This window comes from Epargyreus clarus, unplaced genomic scaffold, assembly GCF_041222505.1.
Source record: "Epargyreus clarus isolate Ecla_fem2 unplaced genomic scaffold, WU_Ecla_fem_2.2 ptg000021l, whole genome shotgun sequence".
Lineage (NCBI taxonomy): Eukaryota > Metazoa > Arthropoda > Insecta > Lepidoptera > Hesperiidae > Epargyreus > Epargyreus clarus.
The window spans coordinates 16,224,648-16,238,274 of NW_027332228.1; the positions used below are offsets into that span (position 1 = coordinate 16,224,648).

At 35.7% G+C, this 13,627-nt stretch overlaps 1 protein-coding gene across 1 annotated transcript; it reads right to left on the bottom strand.

The window, feature by feature from the left end:
• Window positions 1–1,226: 1,226 nt before the first annotated feature.
• Window positions 1,227–11,077, bottom strand: LOC140750894 (peroxidase-like). Its single transcript, XM_073084620.1, has 12 exons — window positions 10,923–11,077; window positions 9,824–9,966; window positions 7,424–7,588; window positions 6,176–6,363; window positions 5,397–5,601; window positions 4,822–5,019; window positions 3,995–4,139; window positions 3,397–3,547; window positions 2,917–3,084; window positions 2,193–2,391; window positions 1,592–1,697; window positions 1,227–1,308 (listed from the first exon to the last, which is right to left on the bottom strand). The coding sequence occupies exons 1-12, from the start codon at window positions 11,075–11,077 to the stop codon at window positions 1,227–1,229; spliced, it is 1,905 nt and encodes a 634-aa protein (XP_072940721.1).
• Between the last annotated feature and the right edge of the window lie 2,550 nt (window positions 11,078–13,627).

A 13,627-nucleotide genomic window follows, 5' to 3' on the forward strand; every position in this document is an offset into this window, starting at 1 on the left:
CACAGTCTCTGCCTCGTGAACCGTAATAAAAAAAACACTTAATCTCCACAGAGTATGTATAATGTTAGCCCCTATAAGAATAAATACTAAAAATAAAAATAACTGAGGGCATTTTTTCCCTTCATCTATTGAACTTTAATAGGTAGGCTGCTATGATAAAAATACTAAAAATAAAATGAATATGGTACGGAACCGCCCGTGTGCTAGTCTGACTCGCACTAGGCCATTTTTTAACTTACGGTTAGACTGTTTTGGTTCACGGGTGTCCAAGTGTCAATTAAAATCAACTAGTGCAACTGCCAGACACGACTGATTTTAGATGCAATCCCTAGTAAAATGATGCAATATGGAATATGGGATATGGGTGCATGGAAATTCTCTTATCAAGTTTCTATTTCTACCTAATAACAGCAGTTGTAAGTGCTGCTGTATTCTGGTAAAAGGGTGACATACTATTCCGAGGCATTCCTTTGTCCTCAGAGGTAGCTGTAAAGTTGTAGCCGACCTCAGATGGACTCCACGATCGTCTGCTACTCTTATATTATATAAAAAAAAAACAAGTGAAACGAAATAAAATGATATCTACGTTAAACGTCCCCCATATATTTGGAAAGGCACAAACCCTCGAATTTAATAATGCATGGCTTTATTACCAAATTCTATTTAGTAGTAGAAAAGAAAGTTTACTTAATGCGTTCCACTCGGAAGGGGATCATCGCAATTTCCTTCGAAAAACAAGGGGTGCAATTGATGAAATAAATTTTTAAAATGCCCCGACATTTCCCTATTTCCGGCTCCATTTGTTTTCGAAAAGCACTTTTGAGTTTATCGATTTGTTTTGAATTACGAGCAGTACGTTCCTTAGAGGCTTGTCTATGTAATTGAAGCAGCAAGTACTTAGGCCGTCCATCATTTGTTAAATAGATAGGAAACCTACAATCTTTGTGAATTGATTTTAATCAATTTTCAATTTTGTTACGTGAAAAGATTTTGCATGAACTATCGACGAGACGACCTCGGGTCTAGCTGTGGGAAAAGTGTCAATAAAACTATTAATAATAAAACTATTAATAATAAAACTATTAACTACAGAAATAATGTTAAGAGCTATACTTTCTTGTCATTCCACGGTGCCAAAAAGGTGTAAGTAATCAAGTATCAATAATTTTGACTACTTTTAGAACGAATAGACATATTAGGAATTCATAATTTTATTAATATCAATTTCACCTCTTCATGTCACAAGTTGAATCCTTCCATACACCAAAATTCATTTTTGGAATGACGTCACAACTAACTATTTTGTTCCTGAAATAAAAAAAAATGATTTATTTTAGTTTCTATCAAGAGAATAAACGTACATAGTCTTGTAGTATACGAAGTGCATATAGATCCGCATCTTTTGAAAATCATTAAGTTAAGCAACGTTGAACGCGGTCGGGAGTTAGAGGGGTGACCGCTAGTGCCCAAATTGCGGCCCAACTTGCATGCTTCAAAGAGCATGTAATCGGTCCCGGTTATAATCTTTAGAAATATAAATGCCTGCTTGTATCTAATACACAGTAATGTATAAAATATAAAAGGAACTTACTTTGAATTAGCCCTTAAGAACGCTCTTGGTTGAATCTCAGTAACCGTATCCCCGACATCGCATAAAAACCTTGCTATCGTAGCCTTTCGTATTTCCAGAAGTTGCTCTGCAAATAAAATATACAAACTTCTGCAAATATACTAGCTTCTCTAAATGTACAACCTTTTCTTATGTTTATTCATACTTCCGAGTTTATAATTTATTTCTCTTATCGGCAATTAGTCGTAATAAATGTGCAGTTAATTACCAACCAGCCTCTGTAATCTAATTTACGATTTATCGAGATTGAATGAACCTAAATAATTATAAAAGAAACAATTAAATATTTTAAATAAAATTAACGTGATATTTCACTTCATGGAATACTTCACTTTCACTTCCGCCCTTAGGAATCCACTACAGACCTTAGATTAATCTTGGGCCAGGAATGGACAGGCTTCCCATAAAATAAAGAGGACTCTGCACTTCACTATACGTGACTGTAATAGTCAACATTCGCAAGAAAACTTTTAGACTTGATCTTTGGATAGTCTAAGATACCCACGGAAAGATTGAAAGTGGTTCTATTTGAGATCAAGACATTCTTAAATATATCACTTACCAATAGTAAAAGCATTAGGTCTATTAGGCCTCTCGTACCAATGCCGATCAGATATAATGGTTCGCAGCAGCTGGTCTACCATCAGGCAGTAGAAGGTAGGTGGTACTACGCCACCTGGCAGCGGTCTTTCCACCCACATGCCCGCCATCAGATCTATGTCTTCCAGATGCCTGTAAACCTCAGCTAATAGCTCTACTCGCTGCAAAAAAGACGGATCTAGATGGAATATACTTAGTAACCCCGTGTTCGAACAATTTAGGACTTTCTACTTGGTAAATTGCTTGAATCAATTTGAAGACAAATACGCAGTGATACCCTAGTGGCTAAGAAACTCGGCCTTTCGATCGAGGGGTCCGAGGTTCAAATCCCAGGCACGCGCCTCTGATTTTTCAAAATTATGTGCGTATTAGAAATTAGAAATTAATTATCACTAAACGGAGAAGGAAAATATCGCGAGAATACCTGCATACCTCAGAAATTTATAAAAAAAAATCTCAAAGGTATGTGAAGTCAAATCGCACTTGGCCAGCGCGGTGGACTATGGCCTAATTCGTCTCATTGTGAGAGGAGACCCATGCCTGACAGTGAGACAGTAACAGTTTGATGATGATGATGAATTTGAAGCCTATCCACATCATCTGTATCTTACTTTTCCTTTTCATTGCCAACTTTCTCACTGGTATTCAAAAATTAATGTAGATTTATATTACAAGTTATGCCGTACCTCAGGATCAATAGAATCAAGTAACTCTTCGAATTTCGTATATTTTTTCCCAGAGCAAAGATGTTTGTATTTGATGTAAGGAGCGAAGCCGTTGTGACGGTTTTTAGCCAAGTCGTTTGTAGTAACATCTAAAACTCTTTGATGAGGACCAAGAGCTACCTCTCCGATCTAAAACAAAGTTATATCCAAAATTGTCTAATTGTAATAACTTCACAAAATAACTTAAAATGTTTCCTAAATCAATAATGTCAAGTATAATTTCATTAATAACAAAATTAATTTTAAAACTGAAATAAACATTTTATATATTACATTAACTAGGCCATATTAATTAAAAATAATTATTTTAATGTGTCAAGTAATTTAGACATTAAATAATTAGGCGACGCATTTAGGAGATTATCTCAGACATACAAAAAATGCTTGAATATAATTCATAATAATTATTAATTGTAATTTGTTGTATATTTTACTACTTACGTCTGGATCTATTACATAATCAATTTTTCCGCCGGCTTGCCTAAATGCTCCTTGTGTTATATACTCCAAGTTATCTACTAAGTAACCAGTTCTTAAAGTTAAATTCACCATCTTAACGTCTTTCAAGTGATAACCTTCTGGGTCGTACATCCTACAAAATAATAATGGACACAATTGATTCTTTATTTACTTTTGAGAATAATTTTCAGATACGACTTAAAATTACTTAACAAAATTTATTTTTATTTACTTCTAAAGAATGAAAATATGAAATAAATTTGCTGTCGCGCTTTTATTTAGTGCTATTTAAGATAAATAATTCCACCGTACATTACTTGCATGTAAATTTAATGATTCAGGCAGCGTACGCTAAGACAGCTCTCAAAGGGGCAAGATATTTTGCGACTACCTTGATACTTAACGTTACATTAAAGAAAAACACACAATATCCTTATTAATTTGAGTCTAAATGTTATTCCGATATATAATTGTATTATTGGAAAGTTTCATCCTGATCCAGGAGTTACTGCTGCAAGAAGGAACAAACATCCATCCTCACAAACTTTTGCTTTTATAAAATAATATTATTGATCCTTACTTTACTTTCGCCTCCTGCAACAAGTGAACCCATCGAAGAATGAAGGGATACTCCAAGGATATTTGAGGGTATAATTCTTGATTGTAAATATCTCTGAATCCAATACTTTCAGAAAGAACGCCATCGCGGATAAGATTATCGTGACCTGGATAAAAACTCATTTAAACAAAAATCTGGTGTAATGTGAATGTAACGTTAATAATATCTTTAACCCAATACTATACCTATACCGAATAGGTAACATGGAAATCTGGCAAAAACATATCTTAGTTTCAGAGAGGAAACCCAGTGAATGGTTTTTATATATAAATTCGTAGTTCAACTACCATCCAATTACTGCTCGAAGATTCTACACTTTCTACACATTCTACACTCACAGTCCCACACTAGGATTCCCTGTATCGTGGGTGCTATGGGCACACACAGAGACAAATACACAAACACCCAGACCCAGAAACAGAAATCTAAATTCATCATTTAGAAATCTATCTGGCCGGGGATCGAACCCGGGACCCTCTGCGCGTCAGACCGGCATGGTGACCGCTCCGCCACGCGGGTCGTCATCTTCATCTTCGATTTTCTCAATTTTCTTCGATTTTCGAGAGTTAGGGCAGATTCACGTGGCCACTTTAATCTTCAGCTGTAGCTACGCATCTGTGATCGCCTTCAGGTTGCAGAACACAGAACTTAAGGTCTTCAGAACTCATGATTTTTTCGAGTCAGTCAAGAAGGAGTACTATCCACAACCGCCTAGATCTGCGCTTACCATCACATTGTACTCATTTGCTGTATAAAATTTATTAAAATCATAAACCACTTTCAATTACCCATTAGTTCGGCTAACATCTCATACAGGTATATCTGCATCATGTACGCTATGTTGATGTCTCGTGCCGTGAAGAACAGCTTGTCGTCGTCCCAGCAAGGATTCAGCCTTTCCAGCTGAGCGGCTATCAGGTTGTGATGTCTCCATAACCATATGAGAAACAGGTTACTCCCCAGTATACCATTACCGCCATCTTCCGCTAAATGTCAGCATTAGAATGTTATTGGAAACTTATGTTAACTAAACTTTATCATCATACTAATCAGTATCGGTTATTGGTAATTTTTAGTCATGTTTCAGATCATTTTCACGTCTTGAATTTTAATTTAAATTCTCCCATGATTGATTTCAAAATGATATTCATAAATGGAGATTTCCTTTCACATCTAATTTATTACCTACACCACTCCTACAATCTTCATAAACTTCAAAATTCTTTATTATTAAATTTTCGAATTCATTTAAATTTATAAGAGCGAGTAATAGGCTTATTATTTCTACAGAAAAGTGTTTCCTATGTACAATTATATTGCAGTCATTAACAATAATATTAATGATAAATCGTGTACAACTTACGAGCAGCATGACATCTCGTTTCTCTTGGTTTTTGGTTCAATAAGCACATATTCACTGGTCCTGTTACACTAGGTGGCCATATTTTGCCATTCTCAACCTCAAACTTTAGTAAACCACCTTCAAAGAGTCTTGCTTTCGTATTGGTTTTTGGAAGGAAATTTCCATAAATATGGGAAAGATCATACGATGGTGTTGAAGAAATAATCTGTAAAATAATTTATAACATAAGCATCTGAAGTAATGTTCCCAATTAAAATTTTCAGGGAAAAGGATTAGTACTTAAAATGTATTCATAACTAATTTCCAATATATTTTGAACAAATACACACATTGACACAGTGTCCTTAAAGACGTATGAAGTCACATAGTACCTACATCGTGATTTAGTGTAGCATTAACGCACTTAATCAAAGTAGTTAAACAATAAAGTAAATAAATAATGGCAATTCCTAAGTACAATGTATATACGAATAGCATGAATCCTAAATTAACATTGCTTACTAGCATGCAGTTCACCTGTCCACCTGATAGTAAGTGGTAACTGTCACATATACATCTACAAACATCTGGAACAAATTGTAAATAAAATAGATTTCTGCCGTAAGTCTAGCACAGTCCCTTTGGTACCTGCGAGGACAAAGCCTGTTGTAAGTGTCTCCAGATAACCTTCAGAGTAAAACTCTTTTATAGTCCAGTACCAGGGGAGACCGCGCTGTCTTCGTCACGTTTCTATATTTCGAGCGGACTAGCAGTTTGTCTCTACCACCTTTATTACTTACTCGTAAAGGAGCAGTGTCATTTTTAACACAACCCGTGGATTGAAACGTCCGCGGCCGAGTCATGTTTTGACAACGAACATTAGAGAACTGGTGTACCGGATCGTCTTCGGGGATCACATTTGGTGCACATTCACGATCCGCTTTACCTTTAGGAGTGCAGCAGTAGGGCTTCCATAGAACGTAGTTCACTGTAATAATGGTACTTTAGTTTTAATAGCGTCAATTATGTTTTTTAATATGAAAATTAAAAGTCTTAAAAGTATGTGAAGTCTACCAATACGCACTTGGCCAGCGCGGTGGACTATGACTTAATTCATCTCATTATGAAGGAGACCCGTGCCTAGCAGTGGGACAATAATGGACTGATGATGATGATGATGTTTTTAAAAAATAGTGAATCTCTTTTATTTTATATTTCTTGTGCAACAAGTAAATGGTTGCATGGAAGAGATCGCTATTTTAGTGATAAAGCCGCCAATTGTATAATAGGTTATTTTTAAAATTTTGTACTTATTAATTTTAATTTTGGTGTACAATAAAGAGTTTTGTATTGTACTGTATTGTATTGTAGTGATCCACCTGATGATAGGTGGCATCAGCCCTTGCTTTCCATGGCAGAAACTGTATACATTTGTACTTAATCCATGTAGGTTGCTTTTCATCTATATTACACATGGTCGAAGATTTTCAAAACAACGTTTGAAAATATAATTATAGAATACATTTTTTATTTTATTTTTTTAATAAAAATGTTGGCCAGTATATCATAATAGAGCTATTCGGCATAATCATATTATTTAGTATGTATTTATGTATAAAAACATTTTGATTATAAAACAGACGGCAGTAAAATTCATGCAACCATATCTTAACCGTAAATTATCATGTTAGTTGGCTTTAGAAGTTTTTTTTTTATAATATTACAGTAGCAGACGAGCATTCAGACCACCTGATGGTAAGTGGCTACTGCCGCCCATGGACATCCGTAATCAGTCCCAGATACGATTACATATTCCTGAGGTCGGCTACAGATACGCCGCTAACCCAGAGGACTAAGCTGGAACGCCTCGGATAAGTATGTCTACATCCTTCAAACCAGGACACAGTAGCACTTAACACTTATTTTATGAATTAGTAATTGGTGTGACGGTGGCACGGTCGGAATCGAACCACAAAGAGAGTTAAACAGAATTAAAGAACAGAGTTAAGGAACAAATACAAATATAAAATTATAGTAAATGGTTTTACCAGTATCAAAAATAGCGATGACATCAGCAGACATCGAAACTAAGGTATATGACAGGAGTTGTGTGAACTGTTGGTCTGGCACGCGACCCTCTTGTAAAAGGGTCGTCCGGATTGGCCTAACGAGTGACAGTTGCTGACCATCTTTGGCCAGGCGGGGATCAAATTCTGGTGCTGGAAATAGAAAATTAAGCCCTTTCTCTTCAAACAGCTCCACAATATTTCTACACCGCTATTGAATGGCGGCGCCAAATATATATCAAAAATAAATACACTGTTTTATAAATCGTCATACTTCCTATAAAATATTTCTCTGATATCAGGAAGCCCTCGTTCGAAAAACTACAATATTAAACACTAGCAGAACCCGCGGCTTCGCCCGCGTACAAAAATAGAATATGACATACAAATAACTGTAATTGCAAATTTGTACCTCTAACCATTTTAACGATAAAGTAGCTTTAATATTTCATTTATAAAAGCTTTATTTCATAATTTTTTCGTCACTGTGTACCTAAATTGGTCAAGCTTTCTTCAGAAACATACACTAAAACTTTAATTAGTGGCCTGTAATGAAATTTCGTTAAAATATAAGTTTCATGTAGGATACAATAATCATTATTTACACTATTTCATAGGAACCGTCCATGTTATTCTCTGATCCATAAAGTACTTACCACTATGCAAAAATCATAACTATCCCTTGGTATGTGAAAAACAAAACACAAACGTATTCATGGAAACCGTATGGCAACTGTTTGGTGGCAACAGTATGGCAAGTTGTTAACGCACTAAAACTCCCTCTCACAACTTTTGGTGCTTAGCTTAAGGTAAGCGGCCTCACATACAGTGGATTTTTTCAAGGTCATTGGCTGGGCGGTTAGAGCTCCCAAAATTGCCGCGACCCCAGAAGTCCCCCCTTAGTCTCTTACTACAGGCAGGGGATACTCTAGCTCTGTTCTAGCCCAAAATTTTAATCCAAAGTCTATGTGTCTACCACTTCACCATCACTAATCCACGTATAACCACAACTATACCCCACGGCAGGAACAAAATGTCGGCAAGCAATGTATCCAAGTGATTGGGATGTAATCAGTATACCAAAGTGCTCCATGTGAATAAAATTACGCATTATCATATATGACATTTGTACCCGTCCACGTTGTGGTGTAGTTGTGCTTACGTGTGAACAGACCTGTCGGAAATTTCGTTTCTAATTTCGAACCTAAAAGATTCACGTATTATTATTTTATCAAAACATTCCTTATTAAAGATTATAAAAAAAAGTTCCAACCCCTATTAAATGACCTTAAGGGTTGATTTTTCAAAAACGGTGAAATAATTGTCCTATTATTTTCAATCAAAAAGCCAAGTATTAATTTTCATAGACTTTGCTTCAAACAAACTTATTTACCCCTATTTTACCCACTTAGGGGCAGGTTTTTCGTAAATGGTGTAAAAAAAAATCTATCATTCTCAAACAGAAAGCCAAGTATTTGCAGTCCTTGCTTCCAAATTAACGACTTTGAAATAAAATTACAACCCCCATTTAACGACCTTAAGGGATGATTTTCTTAAAACAATGAAATAGGTATTTAATTATTTTCTACCGAAAAGCCAAAAACCGATTTTCATACAGTTTACATTAAAACTGGGGGACTTTCATACAAACTTACAACCCTTATTTAACCCACGTAAGGGTTGATTTTCCAAAAACGGTAGAACTAAAGTTGCACTATATCTAACCAGTAAGGCAATGGCTACCTATCATAGTGCTGACTTCCAAAATGGCAAATTTTAAAATAACCTGTCAACCCCTATTTACCCACCTTAAGGGTTGATTTTGGAAAAACTCTTTAATTAGATTTTTATTATTTTAAATCCGTAAGCTAAATTTGAATTTTCATCGAGTTTGGTTTAAGATTGACGGATTTTCATACTAACTTCCAACCCCTATTTAACCCCCTCAGCGGTGGAATATCAAAAAATCCGTTCTTATTGCGGATCTACATCATAAAATAAATCTATATTCCAAAGATCTACAATTAATTAGAACATTTTATGGTTCTATCTTTTATAGTTCAGGCAGCGTACGCAAAATAAGTAACTTTTCTGAAATATCTTACGGAACCCTATTTTTTTCCAAAATTAAAGTATAGCCTATGTTACTCGTGTATAATGTAGCTTTCGAATGGTGAAAGAATTTTTAAAATCGGTCCAGTAGTTTCGGAGCCTATTCATTTCAAACAAACAAACAAACAAAAAATCAAACCTTTCCTCTTTATAATATTATATATAATATATATTATTATAGTATAGACGAAAGGAATGTATTATGTCGAATTTACCACTTTACTGTGAGCATCTTATCTGAATAAATGTATTACAACTTCATCTCCTTACCTTTATCGAACTCAGCTGGTAGCACTCTATAAGGGGGGGTATGACTGGATCCTCTGGTGGGATATTTCAGATTGTTGCAGGTACCGTCTATTCGTCTAAACTCATTAGGGTCGCAGTCTCCAATGAATTCGCCGGTACACCAACTAAATTTTGTAATATAAAGTCACAGAAGTAGAAGAATATAAAAATTCAACGCAAATATATAGATTCCTTTTTTTTTACTTGATTTAAATTGTTAATGTACTGCTCTTACTTTTCCAGAAACATGCATGACAAATTGACTATGTTAATTTTATTTGCAATCTGTTTTTTTGTAAATTTATATGAATACTAGCTAACCCGGCAAACGTTGTGTAGCCATATAAAAAAAAAATATTAAGGGTGAACAACCCTTATCACTTAGGGGTATGCAAAATAGATAGTAGCCGATTCTCAGACTTACTGAATATGCATATAAAATTTGGTGAAAATCGGTAAAGCCGTTTCGGAGGAGTACGGTAAGTAACATTGTGACACGAGAATTTTATATACGAGTATAAGAAGATTAATGGTCTATGTTGCTGTAATTTTTAAATGTTTAACTTTAGAATATAAATTTCTTTCTATAAATTATAAGTAAATTATTATTATTATATGCGAAATTTCTGGACTTACTACATTTCTACTAAATAACTACGTGTAATAGTCCTCCTACAATTTTAGTGGTGTGATGGCTGATTTTATCACAAAAACTAAAATAAAACTCCATCCATATTTTTTTTATAAAATGTAGGAGTAGCATCCGAGCCTGTAGTGCAGCTGATGGTAAGTGGCTACTGCCGCCCATGGATATCTGTAATCAACCCCAGATAGGACTAGATATTCCTACCTGAGGTCGGCCACAGATGCGTCGCTGCCCCTGAGGTCTAAGCTGGAACGCCTCGGAAAAGTATGTCTCCCTTCAAAACGGAACAGCATAATAAACAGCAGCGCCTAACACTGCTGTTTATGCCTAATAAACAGCGGAGTTAGGAATAGGTGTGGCGGTGGTGCCGCCGGAGTCGAACCACGAAGGGTTCTACCACCTTCAAATTTTCAACACTAATAAAATAATACTTACAAAGTTTTATTATTTTTCAGATGCTCCTTATATTTTTCCTGGGTGATAAAATCTCCCGTGTACGTATCATAATAAGACACCAAGTATTTAACTGGACTTTTTGGAAATTGGTACGAACATTGAACTAATATAAACATACAAAATATAAGTAACATTTTACTTAATCAATAATTGTTGTTCAAGTTATTTAAAATATTTTTTTATTTTTTATGTACAATAGGAGTGTTAAGGAGACCCATAAACTCCTGTGTCTGAAATCGAAATAATAAAGTATCTTGAAGTCAAATTGTTTAATTAGTGATCTTCGCAAGACATTATGGTCATTATGTTTTTAATTTATTAAAGCAATTAATTTTTAACTGCATAATCATACTTATGTACCAATTTATTAAATAATGATCATAATTGATTACTCCTATCTGGTGATCAGAGCGGCCCGTTAGATCTCTGACATCTAAATAACTAATTAAATTTATGGTTTGTATTGGAGGAAGGATTACATTTTTCGTTTTTTACACTATAAAAACAGCAAACGAGCATGCACCACTACCCGAAGGATGAAGTTTCATCCACACCAACTGGACTCCTGGCGGTCCTCCACAGTTCGGTTTGCGCGGACGTTCTTGCCACGAACGTGCAAGATGTGGAATGAACTTCCTTCTGAGGTATTCCCGGAGCGCTATAACATGGGGCTCTTAAAAAAAGGTGCAAAATATCCTTCAATACCGGCGATGCATTGGCAACTCCTCTGGTGCAAATGTTCATAGGCGACGTTTTCACTACTTTCCATCAGGTAGCACGTCTGCTTTATCGTTAGGCTCAAATCTAAAAAAGTCTACCTTATGGTAAGGAGCTACTGCCATCCATAGACATATATTATCAACCCCAGATGAGATTAGATTCCTACCTGACGTTGGTATTAGATACATTGCCAGATGTAGTATATGAACTTGAGGCAGTTTGTCTCAAGCCTATTTGTATTAAATTGTGTACACATTGTCCAGGCGTGGATCAAGATCAGATCAAGGTTATAGTGAATGCCCCACTACATTAATGCACCAGGAAGGCGGTGAAGAGAAAAGAGTGGCGGCGTATTGTTATGCGTGCCACTAGGACCACATAATAACCACGCCCACTCTGACAAGAACTTAAGAAGAAGAAGTGTTTACATTCAATCACGGCATTTTCTCTGTGAGCTATTAATTGCGTTTGCATTAAATTTTGTTAGTCAATTACACTTGGCACATACATAATATATTATATAAAAAAAATGAAAAGAAGGGGAGAGATGTAGTGTATCATCTTGTGGGTAGTTTCGAGCGCATACGACACGGAATGAGAGGAGACTGTGTGGGGGCAGGCATGCTAAACCGTCGGTGTGGACGGGCGTGTTGATGCGTAATATGTGGAATGAGCATCCTCCTGAGGTATTCCCGGAGCGCTATGACATGAGGCTCTTCAAAAAGGTGCAAAAAGAGCTCTCATACAAAGCCGGCGATGCATTGGCGACTTCTCTGGTGTTGCATAAGCGGCGTTGACTACTTTCCATCAGGTAGCACGTCTGCCATCGTTAGGTTAAACTATATATATATATATATATATATTGGATAAACTGTTAATGGGTGGTTTCCCTACAAATCTTTACATTTTGTCTTGATAGAAAAAGTGTTTAAGTCGACGTAAAAAATAAACAATTCGGTTATGAAATGTTTTCGTCGGATTCGTCTAAATTGTGGAAGCAACAAAGGCGTGTTTCGAACCTGATAAATAGCCCACCCCACGCTTTTTTCACAATTATACTATTTACTGTTCCTTAAATGATTCTTAGATTGAAAATTATTTTCTACTTTTAGTCGATTTTATCATATAAGAGTGTTTTTTAGTTTTTTGAACTATATTTATTTTATAATAATTGTTAATAATTGCCATAGCAATAGGTAGTAGTTATTGCAAGAAATATGCTTCTACGGATATAGGAAGTTACCCTTGCGTCATATCTCTAACGTTTTTTTACTACAATTTGTTTTAATTATGCATAATATCAAATTGGGCAATTTACCACAATAAATTAAATAATTAAGATTAAGTTTAACTAATTTTAATATGTATGAGATAATTATTAAAATATATGTCTTGCATATTTTTAAAAAGCCAATTAATGTACATGTTCAAAACTTACATGAGAAGGTAGTCAAATTAATTATTATAAATGAGCAAATGAGTAAATACAAATTTGATGGCGATACAATACTTTGTTGGTTCACTCCAGAAGCACCACCGTCACACCTATTTCTGCTTAATAACCGCAGTGTTAAGAACTGCAGCGCTTCGTTTTGAATGATGTGATTAGGTATTTTGAAGGTGGTAGAACCCTTTGTGGTTCGACTCCGGCGGTACCACCGCCACACCTATTTCTGCCTTATAACAGCAGCGTTAAGGGTGTGTTCTGGTTTGAAGGGTGTGGTAAGAGAGACATACTTTTACGAGGCGTTCCAGCTTAGTCCTCAGGGATAGCGGCGCATCAGTGGCCGACCTCAGGTAGGAATATCTAATCCTACTCGTACATGGCGTTGATGACAGATGTCCATGAGCGGCAGTAAACACTTACCATCAGGTGGACTGCACGCTCGTCTGCTACTCCTATATTATAAAAAAATAGGGTACATACTTATTCAAAGCGTTCCCACTTATTAGTCTTTAGGGGT